Source organism: Simochromis diagramma, unplaced genomic scaffold, assembly GCF_900408965.1.
Source record: "Simochromis diagramma unplaced genomic scaffold, fSimDia1.1 OVJJ01000669.1, whole genome shotgun sequence".
Classification (NCBI taxonomy): domain Eukaryota; kingdom Metazoa; phylum Chordata; class Actinopteri; order Cichliformes; family Cichlidae; genus Simochromis; species Simochromis diagramma.
The window spans coordinates 2,043,012-2,068,048 of record NW_024387458.1 but is presented as its reverse complement, the minus strand read 5'-3'; the positions used below and the strand labels follow the sequence as shown (position 1 = coordinate 2,068,048).

Here is a 25,037-nt window from a genome sequence, read left to right as displayed (position 1 = left end):
TGTATGAGCGACGTCTCGTCGTGGGTAGTTTTTGGTTTTGGAGTTTAGTTTTCTGCTTCCCTCTAAAACAGTTAAGATCAGACTGAATTGAATTTGTCTCCTGGTGTTCAGACGATTCACAGCATTAAAAGAAAAGGCTGATCATTCCCTCACTGCGTCTTTGATTAATGGAGCACAAACATGATTAATGTCTGCACCAGCAGCTGCTGTGAGGAATATTTCAAGCTCACTTTTATGTTTTAGCGTGAAAATTAATACTCGCGTGATCCTCGGAGTTGAGTTTGTCTCGTCTGCGTTTTGTTCTCTTCTGCCGTCTTACTCAGCGTTTCCCATGAGCACCATTAAGTCGGTCCTAAATATCAGTCACTGCCTGTCAGGAAACCATCTGTGAACTGTTTTCATAGATGTCGTTTCTGCATTTGAAAAGTGCATCAACCTGCTCTTTTTTTCTGTCCAGCAGGGGGCGACCCCTCTGCTGTAAAAACAATCAGATGCTATCGAAATCTGAGAGGAAGTTATTGGGAAACTTTGGCTAGCTTCAAATCTTATTGAACACAAAATGATGATCGTGTATATACAGCCTATAAATCGCTTGGCGTTGGTTCTGATGTTCTCTGTCGCCCTCAGCTGTTCCTGCAGCGGGAGCGGGCCGCCGTCCTGGCCGAGGCCCAGACCGACGACCTCATAAAGGAGGCGCCGAAAGCTGCTTTGGACCAGAGCGGCCAGTGGCAGGAGACGGGCGGCGAGATCCAGTGGGTCGCCAACGACAACGACTCCGACAAACAGGACGAAGGCAAGAAGAAGAAGGAGGACGAGGAGGACGAGGAGCTGGACCTAAACAAAGGTACAACCAGAGTGTGGCTTTGATCACTCCTGACGATCGTTACCATCGAGCAGCAAAAAGTGAGACATGATCCTCGTTTCTGTCCCAGCTCTGCAGCATGCAGGGAAGCACATGGAGGACAGTATTGTGGCCTCCTACACGGCACTGCTGCTGGGCTGCCTATGCCAGGGGAGCCCGGTGAGTCTGACACACACACAGTTGTGTATCTGTAAGTTGAGAAGACGTCACCCTGACTCATTTATTTCCTGGAGACTAACATCAAAACATGAATGAATTGCATGCTGGGTATGTGCTTTTTGTCCCCATAATGCGACTCTGACAGATTTGTGTGTCTGTAGGCAGTTTCTCAAAGTTTTCACCTGCATTTTAAACACAGTAGAAACACATTTACCCTCAAAAACACATAAATGCAGCCTCATGACACACTGAGGCGTACAGTTCACAGCAGCACTTGTTGTTCTGAGGCTTCAGAGCTCGTTTGGATTTGTCTGATTCATCTTCGTGTGTGTGATTGATTTCTTTTGACTGTCCTGCAGATGAATGTGACTACTGTGAGAGAGAACCTGCCTAAAGGAGATTTCTCCATCATGACAGAAATGCTGAAAAAGTTCCTCAACTTCATGAACCTCACTGTGAGTCACAGCTTCAATAAAAGAATCCCTGTAATGTGTTTAGTTCTGTTCTAGTGAGCACGGAGAGAAAAGTCCTGATGACTCTGAATATGTTTGGGGATCATTTATTTATTTTTTTAAATTAAAGCTTAAAACTTCTTGTGGAGATGATCATCGTTTTACATAAAGAAATGTAAAAACAAAAATGTTGAAATTTTGACCCCTGGCCTTTTTTATAAGCTAGTTTATCAAATCACCGTATATCCTGCTCATGTTGGACACATAAACCCGGAAGCGCGGGTCGTTTTACCCAAATACATGAAGGAGGGAAGATTTCAGAACCGAGCGAGTTTGTAGGAACGCATCAGAGCTGCGAAAAAACACGGTATAAAGGATGGACGTCGCTACGCTGACGCCAACTATTCTGAAGCCATCTTGTCACAAAAAACTGGATGTGACAAGGAGGGGTGGGTCTCATCCTGAAATCACTTGCTCATTGGCTAAAGACTTGTCAATCACAAGCCATTAGCCAATGAGCAAGCACCACTGGCTTTGTTGAAACGTGGTATGACCAAGATTTACGAAAGCAGGAAATTGTGTACTGAGGCTTAGACGGGGAGCCGTTTTCCCATAGGATGCTTTAGGACCAGAAGTCGACTTGCAACCACAGTTATCGCCATCTGGTGGTCATCAGATAGAATGCAGGTTTTTAGGCACTTCGGAACTGGCTTTGTTTTTATGAATGAAGCTACATCTACGCTTGTTTTCACTGTGAAGGCAGTAAAAACGGCGTATATTTGCTCTGACAGCATACTGGCTGTTATGCGTTACATTAATGGACACATTAGCTACAATTCCAGCATTTGCTTGTTCAACATAATGTGTTTATACATCGTCATTACCTCCAAGCAGAACTATCACAGCTGTTGCTGACTGCGAAACGTAGTCGCTGTTTCACAAAGGTGGACGTGAGGCTGCTGTAAGTCCAGACTAACGCAACGCTGAAACTCGTTCCACAATATCAAACTGATATATTCTGATTAGTGTTCGACGTAATCCTTCATCTGCCCTGTGCTGCTCTCCGCCCGGCGTCTGTCAGACGCAGACTAATGAGAGAAAATGCTCATTATTCAACGACGATTATCAGACAAGTTTATTCAAGAGTAAAATCTGTGATTTAAATAAAAAACCAGCAGTGAGTTTGTTGAAATGGTGAGAAAGAAACGATCTGCACGTCTAATTTTCCAGGTGTGTGTTCGTTCGTTCGTTCGTTCTGACCCCTGCTTCCTCTCTGCAGTGTGACGTCGGCACCACAGGACAGAAGTCCATCTCCCGGGTCATTGACTATCTGGAGCACTGCTAGAGAGAAGTCTGTCTCAAATACGTACTCACACAAAAAGACACATGCAACACAACCATCTCCTTCATCATCGTTACCACCATCACCACCACCTCAGAGTCGACCGCTGGAGTAAACTAACGGGACGTCGTCCTCTTCCTCCTTTTAAAGGAGCTTCACCTCGGCAGCGCTGGAAACAGCTCGTTTCCTCTGTGACTTTAAAGGATAAACCCTTTGAAGCTGCAGCAGAGATCACATGCTTTTGTTTTTCTGAAGAATCCAAGTCAGTATTTGGTTGTTATTTCTTCCTTTTCCCTCAGTTTTAAAAAATTGCTCAGAGCGATGTTTTTCTTCTTCTCTGATAAATTCCATTTCAAAGCGTCTCCTCACCTTCTCAGCCCCTCCCTCGTGAAAACCCCTTTCGTATCGAGCAATGGCAGATTGGAGTGACGCCCCCCCCCCATCAAAGCCTCGCGGCCCTGAGCGCGGCCTTTTGAAGCTGATAACTGCCAAACAAACAAGCTGAGCTCTTTAAAAAGAAAAGATGGCTTTTACTTTGAAAACGTCGACCCCGGCTCCTCACAGGCCGCCTCATTTCTCTCACGCTGTGTTCTTCTTCTCCTCTTTGCTGCTGTAACCTCTTGGCTCTGTTTGAAGGAGGTGCTTTAGCGCTGAGAAACCACGCGTATTGATCATTTGTGGGCGGAGGGTGGGAAGCCTGACCCGCGGTGAAGTCGAGGTGGGACTGCTTGCTTTTGTATGACACCTCGTTTCGTGGTGGCGTCGAAAGAGACGCGCGGCGCCTTTGTGCCGACTTCACACCTGACTCTCAAAGCTTTTGGGGGTTTTAGAAACTTTGGACAACCTCTGCTTCCAAAAAGCAGAAAGTTTTTCCCTTTCAAACGATCGATCGCGCTCTCGCTCAGCATCAAAAGCTTCGTGTCTCAGCGGGTTCCCGAGCCCTCTGGGCCAGAACCTGTCCTCCTCCTGCTCCTTTCAATTACCGCCAGGCCTTTGAGCTCGCCGCTCATGGTGGAGACTTCAGTTACAGTAAAGACGGCCGAGGAAGCCCCCCCAGTCTGACAGGTGAAGGCCAGGCTCTTTGCTTTTGAGCTGGGCTGCCAGCAGAGGGGTTTTCACAGAGGGGGTCGATTGTTTGTCCCTCCTGCTCAGGTGTTTTTAGGAGGAAACACTGTAGCTGGAGCTCAAGATCCTCAAACCCGCAGTTTAACTCCAAATCCTGTGTTTGGACTTTCTAAGAGTGCATCACTCTCTAACGTACATTTCAGCGATGCTGAGGTTGGATTGGGAATTTGTAAATGATAGAAATCGGCCCCGTGCTTTTCCGTTGGACCTTCTGTGGTTTTCATCTTTGAAGCCTTTTCAGATGGCGCACCTGTGAAGAAGTCAAAACTCCAGCAGCGCTTACAGTACAAACAGCAACTCATTGCACGTCAGCCATTGCACTTGTAGCTTTAACCCGCCCCGGCCTTTCCTGTCCTCTGTGCACCGTCAGTGCAGCTGAAGTTCCAGAGATGTTCCCTGATGGGGGGAAAGGGAAGTCTGGAGCCTTAAACGAGTCATTTCTGTTCCTCCTTCCTTCAAGTGCAGCGTTGTAACTAAAGGCTTTATTAATAGAATAAATAGATATGATTTAGTTTGAAAAGATTTCCAGCCTCATTGTTGTTAAAAAGCTAAAAAAAAAAAGTTATTTAAGTTTAGTGTCACATTTCGTCAGTTTGGAGACTCTCAAAAGAGCGAAACTCCAGGGGAACATGTGAGTCTTTCACACAATAGAAACACTGTTTTTTCCAATAATTTCATTGGAAGATGTCTCGGATAAGCCCCGCCCACTCCATTAAAACCATACAGCCTTGGTCTAACTCTCACTGGGCGCCTCAAACTGAGGCGTCCCTTCAGTTGCTTTATTAACCCTTTAATGACCTCCAGCTAATAAGCTTGTTATAAAGGAAACCTGAATAAGAAAGAAAAGAAGAAAGATGGCCGTGAGCATCGTCTTAGTGTTGGCTCTTTGTCTGCAGCCATGCTCAGGTCCCCACAGTCGCTCATCAACGCTGAAACGCAAACCCGTGACACTAAAGGTCACTGCTGACTACAGACGCTGTCCATAGAGGCCAAAACAGGTTTTTAAATTCCAGCAGGCTGCGCGTGTTAATCACTCGCTTTTAGAGCCTCAAGTGGATGCTAGAGGACCTGCAGTGGTTGACGCTAGCTTTGTTTCATTCGTTCCTGCTTTAAGCTAAAGATTCGCCTTTGAATTTCTTTTCTCGAAAACAGATTTTTTTAAAGGTCCAGATTAAGAGAGAGAGAGCATCGTCTGAGCAAGCTAACGTTTAAAGTTTTCACGTCTGTTCCTTTGTGCTCTGTGGCGTTTGTCATCAGCGCCGTGAGCTCCTGCTGCTGTTTGATTTCATCTTTAGAGCTGGAAAAAAAATGACATTGAATTGACCTGTTAAAGTTTAAAGATTGTGTCATTGTTCATGTGGTTTTGTATTTGTTTGTCTGTGGACATCAGCGCGCACACACACACACACACACACGTTAAAACTTCACTCCTTTATGAAAAGTTTACAAGAGCTTTATTCACAGACGTCTGGAAGAATGAATGGAAGAGCTTTTTGTACATAGTTTCCTGTAAATAGATTGGACCTCCTCATGTAGGAGGGGAGCGATGGAGGGAGTTAGGGGTGGAGGGGGCAGTTTGGGGAGGGTCGTGGGTGGGCCGGGGTTAAATTTAAATTTAGACCGTAGACTCTACTTTTCTGAATCTGATTCTATTTTTTCTTTTTTCTAAGCCTTTTTCTCCCAGCCGTGTTGTTGTTTTTGGACAGACAGAGAGCTTCTTAACGAGCCGCCTGCAGGAAAACTTGATCTTTGTACCAATTTGCAGACCGATGTCTTTGGTTACCTGTACATAATTTTAAAATAATAAAAATTGATACTTTGAGTAACTCTGGCACAGAGTTTTTCTTTGTCGTCCTCGGTGTTTGAGTCCTCGAACACGTGAAACACGTTTTGGTCCTTTAATGTCTGACGCTGAAAGAATCACAGATATTCACGTCCCCCCTGCACGTCCTCCTCGGGGCACCCCGGGCCTCCGCCGCTGCTCCTGGCCGTGTGGAAGTGCCTCTCGGGCCGAGGCGGATCCCCGGCCGCCGGCGCTTTGTCGGTGCCCGGGCTGCGTGCTCCGCCCGCGCCCTGCTGCAGCAGCTCGCTGAGGGTGGAGATGTAGATCTGCGCCATCTGCAGGGTCTCGGACTTAGACAGCTTCCGGTCGCTGTCCGTGTTGGGAATAACGCTGCGGAGCCGGTCAAAGGCCACGTTCAGTCCGAGCATCCTGCGCCGCTCGCGGGCATTGGCCGCTAGACGCCGGCGTCTCTGTGCGCGCTCTAGAGCGCTCGTGTCCGGCGGCAGGTAATGCAGCGCGCCCCCGGCGGGACCAAGCCGGAGCTCCACGATGGCGCGCGGGGGGTCCCGGTAGTCCCCGGAGCGGTCCGGTGCGAGGCTCCGCTGCAGCAGCGCGTGGAGATCCGCGTGGAGAGCCGAGGCCGCGGGACCGGGACCGCACTCAGAGTCCACGGACACGAAGGGAGCGAAGAGGCTTTTACGCGGAGGCATCTCTGCTCCTCCTCCGCTCTCCCCTTTCTCCTTGTCCTACTGTCTCCTTCTTCCTCTTCTCCTCCTCTTGTCTCCTTCTCCTCCTTCACCAAACGGCCACAGCCGCTGAGCCTCACCGGGACCCTTCACGTTTCTCAGCATTGATGGGAGAATTTATGGAGTGGGGGGCCTTGCGTGCTTCGGGGGCGTGGACAGGGTCGTGTGCTGCTCAGTGAACTTTGCCAGATGCGCAGCTGGAAGTCGATTAACCGAGTTCATCAAAAGAGGATTAGAAGCGTCTCAGTGCGCCGCTGAGGGCTGAAGAGAAGGAGGACGGAGAGCGCCAGCAGCCGCGGTGTGAAGTTTCACTCACACGAACGTCACGTACAGTTTTTCAATTATAAAAAGTTTGTAATCAGAGTTTCGAGCTGAAAGCAAACTTGTGTCATGCAGCAGATCATTTAAGAAGCAGTGAAACATTTTAGCGCTCAGATTGAAAGAGAACGTGTTTGTATGTTAGTCTGAGTACAGCTGGTACACTTCGCACTGCTTCCATCACCACACAGATGTTAGTGAAGGAAGTATTTCTCTGTTCTGTCACCAGAAATCTGCACGATTAGTTTCTTTCCCACACAGAAACATTCATCTCAACATGGAACAGTTGGAACAATCATTCATGCTGAGAAGCTGCACGACCAGCTTAATGCAAACACATTTAAAAAGTCAAAATTTCAGTTATTAATTAATTTGATGACGATCAGTGAAAAGGGATCATTTGTAAAACAAACAGCAGATGAATAGTTTCTCTCTTCTTCATTCAAACATTATTACTCTGCAGAGTTAAAATAAAATTTAAAAATACAAACAAACATGAAAATAAAACCGAAAAGTAAAAAAAAAAAAAAAAAAAATCTACATGTGGTTTGGGACCAGAACTGGCCTGCCAGAGGGCGCACTGTGGTCCACACAGGACGGAGCATCATTCATTCAGTATTCAAAGATGAAGGAAATTCTACATCAACAATTTTTTTTTCTTGTTGTTTATGGTTGTTGTTGTTGTTTTAAATCATCCTCCTCTGAAGGTTTTGTGTTTCAGAAAATCACATTTTAAATGTGAACTTGGTAAAAGAGACGCAGGTTCTTAACTCTAAGGTTCAGCTGACGATCGAGTGAAGGTTTGTGAGCAAATAATAAATTCCCAATCTGCGCTTGTTTACATGAAAAGTTTGAGGCCGTCCTGTCACACAGCAGCCATGTTTAATGATCTCTAATCGTGATTAATCAATGTTTTCACTGGTTTTTGTCTTGTTTTCTGTTATTTGATTGAAAGTTGACATCACATCTGTTTCTTTTTCACGAGTTGAGGCAGAAACTTTATTCAAATTCAAGATTTTACTTGTTTTCTTACTTCTGTGGTGATGAAACACCGGCGCGCTCAGTGAGGAAGAGTCCACAGTGTTTATATTTCTTACAGAAATATAATTTTCCTCATAATCGGTCATTTAGGATCTCGTTTTTCATGTGGCTTTTTTAAAGTTACCTGTAATATCCCCACAGAATTCAGGTAACTTTTTTTTTCTGCGAACACATTTGTCCTTCAGATCAGAATTAATCATAAGTTTTGTCTGTAATCAGCTGGGAGAAAACTTCAATCCTTCTTTTTGTGTCCAGGCTAAACAGATTCTCCCTCCATGTTGGTGTTGGGACATTTAAGCTTGCAGCAGAGAACTCTGGTTTGATAACTGTGAAACAAATGATGTTTGGATCATCTTTAGAACCAAGTTCTAAGAAGTTAGGCCTCTTCTCTGTTTCAGCAAAGGACAAAAATGTCTCCCCGCCTCTCTACAGGTGGACAAGTCGCCTGGACAGGTGGAGTAGAGGACATGATGATTACTACACCTCTCCCTGGAACAACATCTGTTTCCTTAAACTGCACTTTCACTGGAGAAATCATTTTGACTGCAGTTGAATAAATTCTTATTTTGTTCCACTTTGCAACTAAACGTGTAAATATAGATTCAAGTCTCCAGCCAGCGAAGGACTAAGGAAGAAGAAGGTTTTCGTCCCAGCCTTGTAATCCTGTCCGACTTTGGGCTGAGCATTAATTATTCATGCAACAGTTACATGAATAAATGCCACACAGAGCACGTAGGTGAAGACATTTTCTTGGTTTAATAGTATTTTTTCCTAAATGGCTGGCGGATGATGTTAGCATCACACACTTGATTAAAAAGCTCAGTGTTTCACGGCTGCAGCGTCCTTGAGTTTCCCTCTGCAGGCTGCTGAGACATTTGTCTGATGTATTAAAGCTCGTCACTGGAACTTGCTTTTAAGGTTAATTAAAAGTGTTGTGCTCCCGGAGGTTAAAGCCTGACGATGACTGACAGCCGCTGGCAGCCTCGTATCCTCTGGACAGACTCTAATGGGATTTAGCAGCGTGTCCCGGCCGCCGTGTGCCAGCGCTCTGGCGGGCCGGGCCTTTGCAAACGCCACAGCGTGCCACCGAGATGCCACAAAAATGGCTGCGTGACACACGGGAGCATAATGGACTCCTTATGGCCGGGGGTGGGGGGGACCCTCGCTGTCTGGGGCCCCTGGCTCATTTTCCTTTTATCCTCCAATCTGGAGCACGTGGGGAGGTTTGGCTTCACGCCTTAGCTGACAGTTGCTGGCACGCTCCGCTTTATTAAAGCCAATGAAACGGCTCATTGCAGCCAGAGAGCGGACACAGGCCGCAGATCAAACCCTCCCACCGCTGGGACGCGCCCGTGCAGATGACACATACACGCCACACCGACCTGCTGCACATCTGCAAGTTTGGCTTTTTCTGGTCTTGTTGCAAAAAGTTTAACTTCTAATTTTTTTAAAGTTAAACAGAAAAACACTTTGTGTGTGTTTCAGCTGATTTCACACAGATCTGAAAGCGCACAAGCTCACATGTTTAAAACATTCCTCTGATAGTCTCAAGTTAAACTGATTATTTTTGTTTAATTCGAATTACTGAGGGGTCTTTTTTTAGCATGCTATTGTTTTTTGGAAACTTTATCATTAAGGCCACGACAAACGCTACAGTCTACCTGCAGAGTAAGATGTGCAATTATTGTATTTTCCCACAAAATTACCAAGAAATTACACAGTACTCAAAATTACTTATGCACAACCTAACCTGACATGTTGTTCTGCTTTGTTTGCCTTTAAGTATTTATATGCCAATGCAGTTATTATTATTATTATTATTATTATTATTATTATTTGGAAGGAGAGGAAAGCATGCAGGTGATCTGCTCCTGTAGATGAAACAGGTAGCAAACATGTCACATGTGCCACCAGCTACAGGTGGGAACATCTTTCACCTTCAGCTTTATTTTTTTTTAAGTTATTTGTGTACACAGTGCAATACGAGGGTGTTTCCAGTAGTTTTTGGACAAAAAAGGTTTCGAGGCGCGCTCAGTTCACGAGCTGCTCTCCTAAACTGATGTGCAGGTAATTTAACAACAAAAAGCCCTGAAATGAAAAGAATGAATTGCTCTCTGATGCTGACAGAAAGCACATCTGCATTCCTCTGTTTGGGAAGCAAACATGGAACGAGCGGTTATTAGTTAGAGGTAAGAGGTTTGGCTTCACTCGTTAACACGCTGCGCCTTGTTAAACCCAATGAGACGGCTCGTTGGAGCCAGCGGACCGACATGGGCTGCAGATCAAACCCTTTTCCCACAGAGTCGGTGAAGCAACACAGCTGAGCTTTCTCTCCACAGTGGACTTTAACACAATAAGTCATTTCTGTCCAGACAAACTCAAATCTTTTACCCCACATTTATTCACCACCGTTCAAAGCTACCTGATCCTGGCTCGAGACGGTCACGTTATCACAATGACTCCATTTTCACTGCTGCTGACAAAAAAACTATAAAATACCAAAGAGACATGAATTATCTCACAGCTGTAAATACTGGGAGCAAAAAAAGGTTTCTAAAATCATAACTGTCCGCCTGGGCGAAGCATGCGTTTCATCTTTGTCTGCTTCTTTTTGTTGAGTTTGGAATAAAAGCCTGCAGTGTGAACAGGAAGCCAGCGTGTCAGTCACAGACAGGCTGAATGTCAGTCACCATGACCGCAGTGGTGTCGCTCTGTAATTTTTAATGTTCATTTCAGTGTCTTGTGTCAGAGACCAGCTGTCTGATAAATGCTTACATTTTTTTGCCTCTCTTTGCAGGTTATTTTCACTCAGTCTGTCGACCTGAAAACCCATCTGCCAAAAACTGAAATCTTAACACGCTTCCTCATTTTTCCAGGCACCATTACACTCTAAAAGTCACCCAAATTGGCTAAAAAGCAAACCAGTCTGAGTCAGTTTAACACCAAACACACTAATGTGATAGTTCACTCCGGGCAGAGTGACCAGATCCCGAAACGTGAATGTGGAGCAAAGAGTGTGTTTTTGTAGGACGACGTGAGAGCTGTTACTAATGCTGAGAGAGGTCAGAAGTTTGCCATAAAGTTTGACACTTTCATTAAAAAAGACATTAAAATGTATTTAATTCTCAATTCAATTCAGTTTTATTTATACAGCACCAAATCACAACAACAGCCACCTCAAGGTGCTTTATATTGTAAGGTAGACGCTACAATAATACACACAGAAAACCCAACAATCATATGACCCCCTATGAGCAGCACTTTGGCGACAGTGGGAAGGAGAAACTCCCTTTTAACAGGAAGAAACCTCCTGCAGAACCAGGCTCAGGGAGGGGCGGGGCCATCTGCTGTGATTGGTTAGGGTGAGAGAAGGAAGACAGGATAAAGACATGCTGTGGAAGAGAGACAGAGATTAATAACAAGTATGATTCAATGCAGAGAGGTCTGTTGGCACATGTTCAGTGAGAAAGCTGACTGGACATGTTTAATCCCAAGACTCAGTTTCAATGAGCATTAATGGAATTAAAGGCTTATTTTCAAGGTCTTTGTGTACGTGTCCCCCTCCTGCCTATCACAGTAACTGGTTTGATTTAGTGTGAACACTGTTCTGGTTCTACAGTATCTTTGACCGTGATTGACTAACATTGGTAGTTTCTCTTTGCAGCATAAAAATGGCAGCACTCGTTGGACTGATGACTACTCAGAACAGTTTAAAAGTCCAAGTAACTCAGTGGAGATCAGAACTGTCGAAGTGTGGAAGGTCTCTTGGAGCCATTTCTAAACAACTGCAGATCCCAAAATCAAACAATTCACATTTGTGAAACAAACAATTTTATGTAAGAACAATATGTATGTATTCTAGTGTGTCATCCAAGTAACTTGGCTCTTCTTCTAGAACTTGCCAAACTGTTTTTTGGTAAAGTTTTGTACAGTCAGATAAAACTACTGTACCAAGCATGGTGGTGGAAGCATCGTGTTCGGGGGCTGTTTTGGTACTGGTGACACTGGCAGAAGAAGAAGAAGGACCACCTCCAAATTCTTTAACTTCACCTCAAATCAATGGCTAGATGGAGAACAGCCAAGCCAACTTTATTTATAAAGCACTTCAAAAACAGTGAGCACTCACATGGAGTAGTCATTTTTCTTTTTTTATACTTATACTTAAGTACTTATACTTTAAGACTATACCTAAACGCCTCGTCAGTGCCAATAAACCAACTAATTAAAATCAATTCTAAAAATCAAATATTCAGCAAGAAAATGCCAGAAACTTGTTGATGGAAACCAAAACTGTCTGATCGAGGTGTAATTTAACCAAATGTTGGTATATTTGAGCCTCTATGTTACCTTTGAACCTGTGTTGTTCCTGTAGACCCTGTAGAAAAAATCAAATTAAATTCAAACTTGTGCACCTATTTCTTGTTTTTTTTAAAGTCATTAAACTTCTGACCATAACTGTATGTCACTAACTGTCGTCTACACATTATTGTAACAGCTGTGGAGAGAACAGTGATCTTTTATTTCAGGAATTTTGACCAATTTGAAGTTTTGATTTTGAACCGAAGAAGCGTTCGGAGCTGGAAACATCTAAAGATGTCGGACTGAACGAGGAGACAGAACTAAGAAAGAAGGAAACAAGCCGAACCAGCCGACCATGTTCTGTGTGTGTCATCTGTCTCATATAACAAACGTGACTACAAAGTTTCGGCTGCACAAAAGATGAAAAAGAAAGAAAAGGGAGCCAATCAGAGAGCTGCAATTTGACATGCTGACAGAGCCACACAGGAAGCGCTACAGGTGACGGTCGTCCACACACGACGGCCGCCGGCTCGGTGTGTGTCAGGACTCCGGAGTGACAAAAATGCTTTGATACTGTGATTACACAGGAACCACCAACACACACACACAGAAAACAAGCGCAGATCAATAGCCAAACACCTATGGAAGAACAGCCTCACACTACAGTGAACACACACATACACAAAGCCCCCGACACACTCATTTGTCTCATTTCACACCACTGAACCTTCCTTCCTCCCTCATTGTGTCTTTCTTTAGATGCACACACACTTATTTGTTTCACTACACATCACAGGAGCCTCCTGCTCTCTCTCCCTGCAGGTCCAATCATTAATCATTGATCAGTCCAGCTCAGTGTTGTGTGTGTGTGTGTGTGGCCACGAGGAGTTTAATCAAGCGTGTTGCCCCACTAATGAAAGATCGGCCTCCTCTATCGGCCCCTCAGGACATTTGCAGTCTGTGTGTGTGTGTGTGTGTGTGCATGTTAGAGAGTAAAAAGTGAGTTTTTATTTTATTAATGGTTTGTTTCTCGACTGTGCTGTGATGCATTCACTGTCACTCCTGAAGCAAATATACATTTGTGCTTCTGTGTTTGCAAGACTCCTTGTCGGCTTATGCCACAGTCACATTATAAAGAACAGCAGTTGGAGACTGCAGCAAAATCCCTCGACTGTGTGCATTAAAGTTGCAATAGTTGTTTTGAAATCGGTTGTCTGTGATACTTTGTCTGTGATCACTTAAACTTGATTTAGACCAGTGGTGTCCCTGCAGGGTTTAGATGTGTCCTTGATCCATCACAGCTGATTCAAATGGCTAAATGACCTCCTCAACATGTCCTGAAGTTCTCCAGAGGCCTGGTAATGAACTAATCATGTGATTCAGGTGTGTTGACCCAGGGTGATCTAAAACCTGCAGGACACCAGTCCTCGAGGCCTGGAGTTGGCCAAGCCTGATGATGTCGTAACTGGAAATGCCTTTTATCCGTACACCGCAACCTTCCACAGCATTCATGTCATTGTGGACCCGATGTGTACTTAAATTTATCAGGAGCTGCACGTCAGGTTAGTAGAAGGATGCGGTGTAGGGTTAAAATGGGGTTTCAGTTGTGGCATAAGTTACAACAGTGGTTCCCAAACCTTTTTTGCTAGGCCCCCCTTTGTTTTACAAGAAAAATGTTCGTGCAGTGTTCGTTTTTAAAACTCCTTTTTTGCGTTTACGTGTGGACGAGGAATACAGAGTTCGTCACGCAACGCATACTTTACTGTATGAAGAGCAAACATCTCCAACATGTCAGGAGTAGTTAGTCATTGCAACAAGTGTTTGTGAACTAAAAATCAAGAATGTGGGATACTGTTTGTCTGGGATTTGAAGAGCCCAACGCTGCTCCCCACGAAGGGAAAACCAATTCTGCAGGGAGAGCTACCTCGGCACTTGTGCAGGTGAAACCAAAGGAAAGATTTGCTTCACCATATTTTCTAGTCTTTGGCTTAGAATGAAGTTGGTTTGGAAACACATTCAGCGATGCTTCATCTCCTGCTTTGCGTTTGTGTGGGCGCCCCGTGCTAGCAGTGTCCAAGCGTTCGTGTTTTTTTTCTTCCCCTTTTCATACCGCGATCCAAAGTGTTTCCGTAGCTCTGCAAGGCTGTCAGGCTACTGTTTACCTCAGCTGACAATGCCAGGTGAAAAGTGTCCTCCTTTATTTACTCTGGGGACGGCTGTAAAACTGGGAAAGGAGTCTAATATGAGCCGAAGAGTCACTGAAGCTCACTTCTGTCCAGTGACATTGATACTGCGGTGAGTTAACGAGCATAGCCTAAACTTTTCTCTTGGTTAGCTGCTGCTAGCCTCTGTTAGCTGCTGCTAGCCTCTGTTAGCTGCTGCTAGCCTCTGTTAGCTGCTGCTAGCCTCTGTTAGCTGCTGCTAGCCTCTGTTAGCTGCTGCTAGCCTGCATCAATTAATGACTTTGGAGTTTATCTAACATTGTTGTCTTTTAATACTTAGTGAATAAACTCTCATATCATGCCAGAACATAACCAAACTCTTTATCACAGGGAATCTGTGATCTTTAGGACACTTGAGTCTAACATTAGCTGGCATAATGTTAGCTTATAACCAGCTGTTGTTGTTTAGTTGCAGGACATCGTGGGTGTTTGAACACCAACGACTTCTGTTGTCTTTCACTTTTGGCATACTACACGTGTGTCTGGTTTTTGGCCAGATATGTAAAACATGGTTAGTTGGAATGTATATTCATCCTTTATTCTATTAAATAACCTCTTAAAATGACTAACTATATGTAGCATATCCACCACATATTTAAGTGCAAAATCATTTAAAGCTTTAAACACAAACAGCGCCACTTCGTACAAGACTGTAGTGCACAGGGAACCAGTGCAAGGCTCTAACACTGCAGGGATGTGTTTTTGTCTTAGTTGGCAAACGTTTTGCAGATGAGTCACTCTCATCAACTAAGACTGACTCAGATCGATTGGAAGTGTTGCCAATCTGTCTAAATTTGAAACCTGAAATGCAATTACGTGCAAAATAGAGTGTAATTGAACTCGGTCTGAGTCAGACTGCTATTGTTTGGAGACAGGTTGCCTCCCACCAGGTGACCTGGGTGATCAGGTGGAGATGTTGCATGCTCAGCCTCTGGTTGGTCACCAGAACTACCTGCAGTTCATCTCTGAAAGCAAATAAATTCAGTGCAACAGGCGATTTATCCCTGTCACAAGGAGGTTGTCATCCTATGATTGAGTCAGTTCTTTTATTCCTCAGCCACCGAACATGACGAGTGAGCTGGCTTTTTGCAAACACATCTGCTGAGTCATACTGAATGTTTGAGCCATAACAGTGTCCTCACAGAATGAAAGTAACATAACTTTGGTGCGTAAGAGAAATGATGCCAACGCCCACTTTCACCAGAAGACGCCGTCCTGAGATGGAAACATGTTACGACTGCCTGCATGTGACATGTTAGCAGAAATCTGCAAACTGCAGCTATAACAAACAAAGTGTTTGTCGTTGCACCGACGCCACTCCCACCTCCTCCTCTGTACCTCACATCCCACCCTTCCACTCCTGCTGCTGCCATTTCCAATTTCCTTTTATCTGCTGTTTATTGACCTCGCTCCTCCTCCCTGCCACTCTGAACTCTGCGTCTCTCCCACTTTTCTCAGCTGTCTCCGCCTTTGACAGACGATCCGTGTTTTTCTCACTGTGATAACTTGACCCTCTGGCCTCTACCTGTTTCTCCCCGACTGACGCTGCTCCTGAAACCTCCACCAACCAGCGATTAATTATAGAAGCGCGAGGCAGGAGGGAGAGGAGATGACAGAAACGTCAGCCTGGATTATGAATACTGCCTGAGAGGAGAGAGAGGGAGTCCATCAGAGGAAGCAGAGTCAAATTACAACTTTGAATGTTCACTTTTCTCTTCGTGTTTCTATTAATGTGTTTCTGCCTTAAAATAATTGTGTTTGTAAGCAAAATTAAATGGAGGATGTTATAGTTGGATGTTTGGATACGAATATGTAGATCTGGAAAGCGAGGGACTAGATTTTTGGGTTGTATAAACTCTTCTTTTGTTGTCCAAGATCATCAAGATGGCTCTTTCTTGCAAGCACAGTCGGCCTGCTTGGATAGCAGATATCCATTTTTACGAGGGTCTTCTAAGAGCACCATTTGCCATATTTGGTTCCCTTTATTGGCTCATACAAAATCTTAAATACCTCATAGACAGAGGTACCACTCTCTGTGTGAATGGGAGGCAGAGCCTTCAGCTATGAGGCCCCTCTCCTGTGGTCATTGGATGGCTGGGCTTGGTCCTGTTTGAGGTCTCTTCCTGTTAAATGGGAGTTCTTTCTCCCTACAGTTTCCAAGTGCTGCCCATAGCACATAATGTGAGAATAATACATTCAAAACTTTCTTGAATAATACATTTCATAGACGACAAATGACTCGATGATCATGATGATGCCTGATGTCAATATCTCACCTCCATGCTTCCCAGCCTCTCTGCGTTAATGATGTCCAATGAAACCAACATAACTTGAAAAAAGGGAAGGAAATGATTTAGAAATGAGGACATGTACAAAAAATTTCAAAATAAAAAAAAAAAATGGATAAAATGTCAAGATAATTTTTGGAAAGTTGGGAAGTTTAAGAAAGGTGAGAGAGCATGGGAATCTAACAAGTGCGGTGCCAAAATGAGGACATTTATGGAAAGTAGTGATAATCAGATCGGGATCCTTTTGGAAGTGAAGAGTTTTGGAGAGTGGGATTATTTTATACAGTTACCTCAGAGGGGTCCTCACAAGTAAAAGAGTGCACGAGCGATCCGAAGGAGGGAGCTGTGGCTCTGAGAAACTGACAGGACTGAGAGGAGGAGGAGGAGGAGGAGGATGGGAGTCTTTAGGGCTTTGTGGGAGAGACACAGAAAGATGTTGAGAGGATTTAGTAGTGAATAGTGAGCTCTGACCATTTTAACACTTTCATTGAATCCCTGAATGCACCAAAAGGAGGCAAACGACTGTATTAGGAGATATTCTTTAAAATGAAGTAGAATTATTGGAAGTACAATACTTCTAAAAACTAAAAAAAAATAAACTAAATACTAAAGTGGATGGCAGGACTGGATAAATCTGCCTCTGATGTGTCGTATTATGTGTTTCTAATAAATTGGAAACCGCACCTCCCCTTCACTGTGCACTGTGGTTATAAATGATGCTGTACTGGGTATAATAGCTCCCTGTGTGCGGTCCAGGAGCATCCATCCTGTTTAATGTGACAGTGTGTGTCTCAGTCCCGCCGGGTCGATACCCTGAATGAAGACAGGGTGCTGCGTTCAGGGAGCGTGTGGAGTTATGGCCACAAAATGAGCTGTAGTTTAGTTTCCTGGTTCTTATTCTCCGTTGTAGATTTATCTTAGAATATGTTTCATAAAAATCACATCTAAAGATCTTTGATCTGAGGTGGTTTGGGTACTTCTGGGTCATCCTGGGCCATCCGTGGAGGAGCTCAGTCCACTCATTTGGAAGGGAAACAAGTAGAATCAGGCAGATAAAAAATATTACATCAGTTATGAACAACTCAAGAAAACCTTTACCTGAATTTTTAAAAATGGCAGAGGTGGGAAGTAGCGAAGTAGAATTTTCAGGTATCTGTACTCGAGTATTTATTTTTCTGACTGCTTTATACTTTGACTCCTGACATTTTTAAACAAGTATCTGTAGTTTCTGCTTCTCACACTTTAAAAACAGGCTTTTGGTTTAACGCATTTTAGTGGAGTTATTGTTTGACGTCACTGCGAGCCTCCAAACATCAAACTGATTTGAGCCTAAACAGGAAAAACATGAAAGGAAGTGCTGTTCATTTATTAATCACCAGGAGATCAAAGCTGTGTGCCATAGTGGGTCGGGTTGTCTTTCTTTTTCTAGCTAGCTAGTGCTAGAGAAAATAAGTGAGTGTTTTTTAAGTGTCAGGTAATTTGAAATGCAGCGTTTCTATCAGCAAACGCACAAACTGTTTGTGTGCAGTAAACACTCTTTCAATGATGAGGATGTAACATCCTGGACAGGGAGGAACGCTGGTTTGAGGGCGGAGTCAAGGAGGCCGTTTACATGAAAAGGGAAAGACCATCTCTGAATCGAGGAGGGGGCCTAAGGGTACATCTGTCACCATCTTACAATGCTGTGATTGCAGCCATTCCCCAACTCTCTGTGAATGGGACTCATGGCCATCGATGAATGATCAGTGGCTGTGGATAAAGGAACTGCCCTCCCAGCCCATTGTTCCTTCAGTGGGCTGGTTTCAGTCATTATGCAAATGTTCTGTTTATAAGCTTGAAACCTGCAGTCAGCTGAGACTGAAGACGTCACCTGGATGAGTGACGAAGCGTTTCTCCCACTGAAAACGCTTCGTCCAGATGAACAGACTCAGCCTTTTAGGATGCTTGTGTGCAGTTTGTCTCAGTGTGTTTCTAGCTAAACTGCTGTATTTCAGGGGGAGAGAAAAAAAGGAGAGCAAACTTCACTCAGAGACGGAGAAAGATAAGAAAGACGGGACAGGAGAGGAAGAAGAGAGCTTGGATTTAAAGGGAAGGACTGCTCCAGGCGGAGCGTGCTCCTTCTCTGCGCCCTCATGGCCTCCATATTTTATTCCACAGCTTAGACACTCTCATTATTATATCCTCATGACACGTGCACATAGGTCCTTGGGCTCAGCCCACTAGCTCCCTCCCTGGCGGGGCCTGGGCCCCCTGGGTCTTTCTGTTAACTTTCTATCTTAAAGAATATTAAGAAAGTTAAAGTACAAATTTAGTCAAAGGAAAGACAAAACTAATCTTAGACCTCTTTATGTGCCTTGTAATCAGGGGAAAACAACGTCACTCCGAGAGGGGGAAGGACTGAAAACACAGAATTTATTTACAGTGATGTAAAGAAACAGTTTAGTGTCCTTCAAAAAGGGAAACATCCACTGTCTCTGTGTACAATATCCAAGCTGATGATTGGATAGATTCCACTACGTCTCTTTTTCCTTGTGGAAAACAGGTCAGGCTCCTGGACAGAAGAGAGAATGATGAGGCGCACACAGGTGAGCACAGGTGAGCATCTACTGCACCTAGTTTAACACCTAATCACAGGCTGAAGGAATGTTCTCAGTCAATCGGTCAGATGAAGAGCAGGTGAGTTGATTACTCCTGGTGTGACAGACCGGAAGGCGGGAACTAAGAGGATCCCGCCGCTGAAAGGTAAGGCGCTGTTACCATGGACACATACAGAGAGGAGAGAGAGCGTGAAAAACAGGCAGGCGTACCAGGAGGACTGAAAGGCTGTGACAAACAAATATCTGACAGGTTATGGAAAATAAATAATAAATTATGACACATCAGTTTTATTCTTTTAGATATAGAAACGTGATTTCCACCTGCACACAGCAGGTTTCAAAGTGTTATTGGTGGCCAATAGAGGGCGCTGTTTGTACAGAGTTGATGGATTAAACACTTTTCACACTTTAAGTGTAAAAGTAGCGATGCTGATGTTTGTCTGTGTGTAATTGTGCCCTGACTGTCAGACTCATTTAGTGTGTGTGTGTGTGTGTGTGTGTGTGTGTGTGTGTGTGTGTGTGTGTGTGTGTGTGTGTGTGTGTGTGTGTGTACCAGAGTGAGAAATTTCTAGTTTTAACTGCTCACTAGATTCATGTTCATGGTTAAGAACGCTGTGTGTTCTGGTTACAGTAAGGCGTATTAATCTATTCAAATCAAATTCAAATTTTATTTGTCACGTACACAGTCATACACAGTACGATATGTAGTGAAATGCTTGGACAACTGCTCGTGACCTAAAGAAAACAAAAAAGGAAAAGGCTATGAATAAGATAGGAAATAAATATGAAAAATTAACTAGGAGGGAATAAAATATAAGAATATAAAAAAATGAAATAACTGTACAACACAAATTAGAATGAAGGGTAAATTTAACTGGGAAAGAATAAGATAAAATATATAAATTAAAGTTGAAAATAAAATAACTGCACAACAAAATACACAATATAGAACTATATAAGAATGTATGAAGAAATATAAATATTATATACACAATAACAGCAGCTGTACAAGTATTAACTGGAAATGAAGAATATAGTGACCAGTGTTGTGCAATCCACATTATGTCTTGTGCAGTGCAAATATGCTTAAAGTGATTTAAGTGATGAAGTGAAAACAATGTCCAGTGTGTGTAAGAACTGTATGTGTGGGTCAGTACTGTGTGGTGGTGTGATTGAGAGACCGTATCGCCTGCGGGAAGAAGCTCCTCCTCAGTCTCTCTGTGTTGGTCTTCAGGGAGCGGAATCACTTTCCTGACCTCAACAGAGAGAACAGTCTGTTGTTGGGATGGCTGAGGTCCTTCACCATCTTCCTGGCCTTGGTCCAGCACCGCCTGCTGTAGATCGAGTGCAGGTCAGGGAGCTCGGAGCGGATGGTGCGCTCAGCTGACCGCACAACCCTCTGTAGAGCTCGTCTGTCCTGCATGGTGCTGTTCCCGAACCAGGTTAAGATGTTTCCCGTCAGGATGCTCTCTATGGTGCAGGAGTAAAAGTTCCTGAGCACCTTGGAGGGCAGTTGGAAGTCTCTCAAGCATCTGAGGTGGTAGAGACGCTGACGGGCCTTTTTCACCACGGTGTTGATGTGACAGGACCATGACAGGTCCTGCGTGATGTGAACTCCGAGGTATTTGAAGCTGTCCACTCTCTCCACTGGGCACTCGTTGATGACGGGGGTCTGGTAGTTCCTCTCCTGCTTAGTGCTGAAGTCCACTATCAGCTCCTTTGTCTTACTGACGTTTAGAAGGAGGTTGTTCCTCTGGCACCAGTTCTCCAGATTCCTAATCTCCTTCAGGTAGGCCGTCTCGTTGTTATCAGAGATCAGGCCCACCACGACGGTGTCGTCAGCAAACTTGATGATGGTGGTGGAGCTGGTAGTGGCCACACAGTCATATGTGTACAAAGAGTACAGCAGGGGGCTCAGAACACACCCCTGGGGGGCTCCAGTGCTGAGAGTGGTGGAGGCTGAGACATGTCCGCCCATCCTTACTGCCTGTGGTCTGCCAGTTAGGAAGTTGGAGATCCACTGACACATAGATGAGCTGAGTCCCAGATGCTCCAGCTTGGTGGTGAGTGTGGAGGGAATTATGGTATTAAATGCAGAGCTGTAGTCTATGAAGAGCATTTTAACATAATTCCCCCTTCTAGTGTCCGAGTGAGTGATGTGTGGAGGAGATGAGAGATGGCATCGTCTGTGGAACGATTTGGACGATAAGCGAACTGTAGTGGGTCCAGTGTGTCTGGTAGTGAAGAAATGATGAAGTCTCTGACCAGGCGTTCAAAGCACTTCATCACTACTGAGGTGAGGGCTACAGGGCGATAGTCATTGAGAGAAGCAGGGTGGGGTTTCTTCGGGACAGGAACAATGATGGACTCTTTGAAGCATGTGGGGATCACCGACTGAGATAAAGAGATGTTGAATATCTCAGTGAACACAGGAGCTAGCTGGTATGCGCAGTCTCTTAGGATACGACCTGGGATGCCGTCTGGTCCTGCTGCTTTCCTGGTGTTCACTCTCCTGAAGGCTCTCCTTACTTCATGCTCGGAGATGACGAGCACGTTTCCGGTGCTGGCAGTATCTTCCTGTCTGCAGCCGTTAGCGCCGCTAGCACTAGCATTGTTGGAGTCCTTAGCTGCAGCCTCGAAGCGAGCATAGAAAGTGTTCAGCTCGTCTACCAGAGTCACGGCCGCGTTCGTCATACCGGTTGTTGGTGCTTTATAGTCCGTTATTGTCCTTAGTCCCCGCCACAGGCTCCTAGAGTCACTCTGTTGGAGTTGTGACTCTAGTTTCCTCCCGTAGCGCTGCTTCGCCTCTTTCACCGCCCTCCGCACGTTATATGACGCGGCTTTGTACGGGTCCATGTCCCCCGTCGTGAGTCCGGTGTTGTAGGCAGCGGTGCGGGATCTCAGAGCGTCGCGGATGGTTTTATCCACCCACGGCTTCACACCTCGTATCAACATGTAACTTTTGTAGCTAAGAGATCATCCGGGGCACACCGGTCGGGTTATGAAGATAACCAGGTTAAATGTAGCGTCATGGAAAAAGCAGCAGCCACACAACTCCATGTCCGTATGTCATCAAAATAACTAAAGACACTCTCACTGCTGCTGACAGCTCTCCTGGTTTCGGTCCAAGCTCTCCAACTGAGCACAGTTTGCCACTATGAGAGGCTCCCAGGGGGTCCCTCAAGGTTCTGTGCTTGGACCCCTTCTTTACCGTCTCCGCGCTCCCCTTTAGCTCATCTGACGCGATGGTCTCTGCTTCCATTCCTCTGCTGACGACACACAACTTTGTCTCAGTACCGAATCCTCCACTGAACTTTCCCCACTGACACTTGTCAACTTGTCGACTCTCTGCTGGTCTGGGCTCTGCTGACTGTGTTAGCCTGAGCTGTGATGTTACAGAGAATCTCAGACCAGACGCACAGTCTCTGTGATTGTTGTGCCCGTGCAGCTACTAAACATATAGAATTTTGTCATTTCAAGCCAACCTTTCACTCTCATCATGCTGTCTGTTTAGCAGCTCTGCTAATTAATCACCCTAATACAACAGCTAACACTCTCATTAGACCCGTGGACGTATGCGCATGTAGCTTGAAATTGGCACCTAGAGGCTTGTGTGGTTCACTGCTCAGTCTGTGATGTGCGTTTCATAAAAAATGACACCGCACCTGTTTCTGGATCCAACTGCGACTACAACTCCTTTTCCTGACCCGTGTGGCTTGAAATGACTGAGCCAGGCACTAGCACGGTTTCATCAGTTCCTGCTGCAGTCACTTGAACGGTGCACCTGTGGGCAGTCGCCACTAAAAGCTCCCTGCTCATTGGTGTTTTTAAAGCCGTACGGTACCGTGTGTGAAAAATCGATTCCCTCAATTTTGAAATTCCAGGCTAGTTAAAGGCAGCAGGGAACTGAAAGTAGGGCCGGTGATGAGCTCTGTGTGTGTGTGAGTGTGTCCTGCTGCTATAGCTCCAGCTGGGAATGAGATGCTGATTTGATTGCCTGGCATTACTAGCTGTGTGTGCGTGTGAGTGTGTATGTGAATGTTCAGTGGAAAAGTGAGTGAAGCAGGTAAATATTGAACTGAAAAAATGAGGCGACAATTTGTCTGTTTGAGGGGAAAATCGTACAAATTGTCAGCACACTGACTGCAGCAGCATTTTCTCTGATGGAAACAGGAGAGCCGATGAAGTGAGATTACTGAAAGTGGCGGTAGAGACTTGATCCACTCACACAGGTGTTTTCAGTTAGATTATATCACTGACAGGCTGTGGTTGAATGGTTACCATAGAAGCAGGGGTGTTACAGGTAATATCAGTAAGTGCCCGGCGAGGCAGCTGGAATCTAAAACACTGGGCATCTTTTGGAAGGTGTGCCTGGCCTCGCTGCTTTAACAGCACTGTACCTGCACTCTGAGCTCAAGCATGGAGCACACAGGAAGGAGACAAGTTCAGTGGACTGGTTCCATCACCTGCTACAGTGGGTTGGATTTCTGGAAACGGGAGGTTTGCAGAATGTCTGTCAAATAGACAGCCTGTCCCACTGATATTAGGCTTATTAGCTTCAGAGTGTAAGTGAACAGAGACTGATGAACTGATGGGTCATTTTTGGAAAACTATCTTCGTGCTCTATAGCTGTGTTTTAAAGATGATCGTCCTCTGGAACAAATATTTGACGTTTTTTAGGGTGGCTGGGCTCAACCTTAGAGGGGGCGGAGCTTGAACATCAGCTGCTTCAGTCCTGAATGCTTTCCTCTTGGGAGAAGACCCTGAGTCGGGCCCGGAGAGATTATATTTATATCTCATTTGGCCTGAGAGGGCCTCAGGAATAACCAGGAGGAACTAGAAAGCTTTGCTGAGCAGAAGGACCTGAGTCTGGACAAGCAGAGCGCGATGACTGAGGCTTCCCCTTTTAGATGTGGCAGTTACCCTTTTAAAAGAAGGAAAGTGAGCTTTTTAACATTTAGTTAACGTTGTAAAAAGCTTTACCAGATGCCTCGTCCATCTCAGCGTTTCACACAAAGTGTCTTTTTTGTTTTGCTGCCTTGATGCACCGACAATAACAGCCCAGTTTTATAGACCTGCAAAGACTGCATTAGGAGGCTGGAGGGGCGGCGGTGGAATAAGTCCCTGGGTTTATTAGTCAGGGGAGCGCCATTCTCATTCCCTGCAGATCTCAGCGCTTTGTACTCGGTTTTGCCTTTTGCCCACTTGCCAATTATTTTCACTCACTTTTATTTTTCTTGGACTTGTTTTCTTTTACGCCTTGCAGACCTCTGCAAGTTTGAGCTGAGCGTTTTTAAAGAAACGATGGCATGTAGTAAAGATCATCCGTGAAGTTTGTACTGATTAACATGAGTCAACATGTGCTAGTGTTGACTGAAAACTTTGTGTTCTCTGCAGATATTGTCACTTTTAGCTGCAAACCCGACATGGCAGCAGGCAAAGCTCAAATGATGAAGCTTAAAAAATCAGAAATGGTGACATAAGATGTAAAAATCACATCATGCATTTTGATGACTAGCAATTTTAAAAAAGAAAAGCCTTGACAGGTCATTGGATGTATAGTAAAAATAAAAACAATCGTTTGCAGAACCGTTGGAGTGTTTCAGTTTGAGGCCAGAGAAAGGAACCACAGCTCTGCAGTTAGTTTTCTAACTCTGCGTATCTGCAATGCAGCGACTCATCCTCATGTACAGACTGAGGACGACATGTGTGCTAAATTATACAAAAACTCATTAAAGTGTGTTGCAGCTGTGGACTGGCAGTGTGCAGTAGTGTGTGTGGGTTGGGTTGAATAGCCTTGGGG

The 25,037-nt window shown here is 44.9% G+C and overlaps 1 protein-coding gene across 2 annotated transcripts in view; it reads left to right on the top strand.

The window, feature by feature from the left end:
• LOC120723111 (wings apart-like protein homolog) overlaps positions 1-5,766 on the top strand; it is a 45,117-nt gene extending 39,351 nt beyond the window's left edge. For both annotated transcript variants that reach the window (XM_040014430.1, XM_040014429.1), the window contains 4 exons: positions 628-844; positions 933-1,021; positions 1,381-1,476; positions 2,753-5,766. In XM_040014430.1, the coding sequence (XP_039870364.1) occupies positions 628-844; positions 933-1,021; positions 1,381-1,476; positions 2,753-2,818 (468 nt within the window). In that variant the 3' untranslated portion in view covers positions 2,819-5,766. The remainder of the gene's footprint in view (positions 1-627; positions 845-932; positions 1,022-1,380; positions 1,477-2,752) is intronic.
• Positions 5,767-25,037: the final 19,271 nt, after the last annotated feature.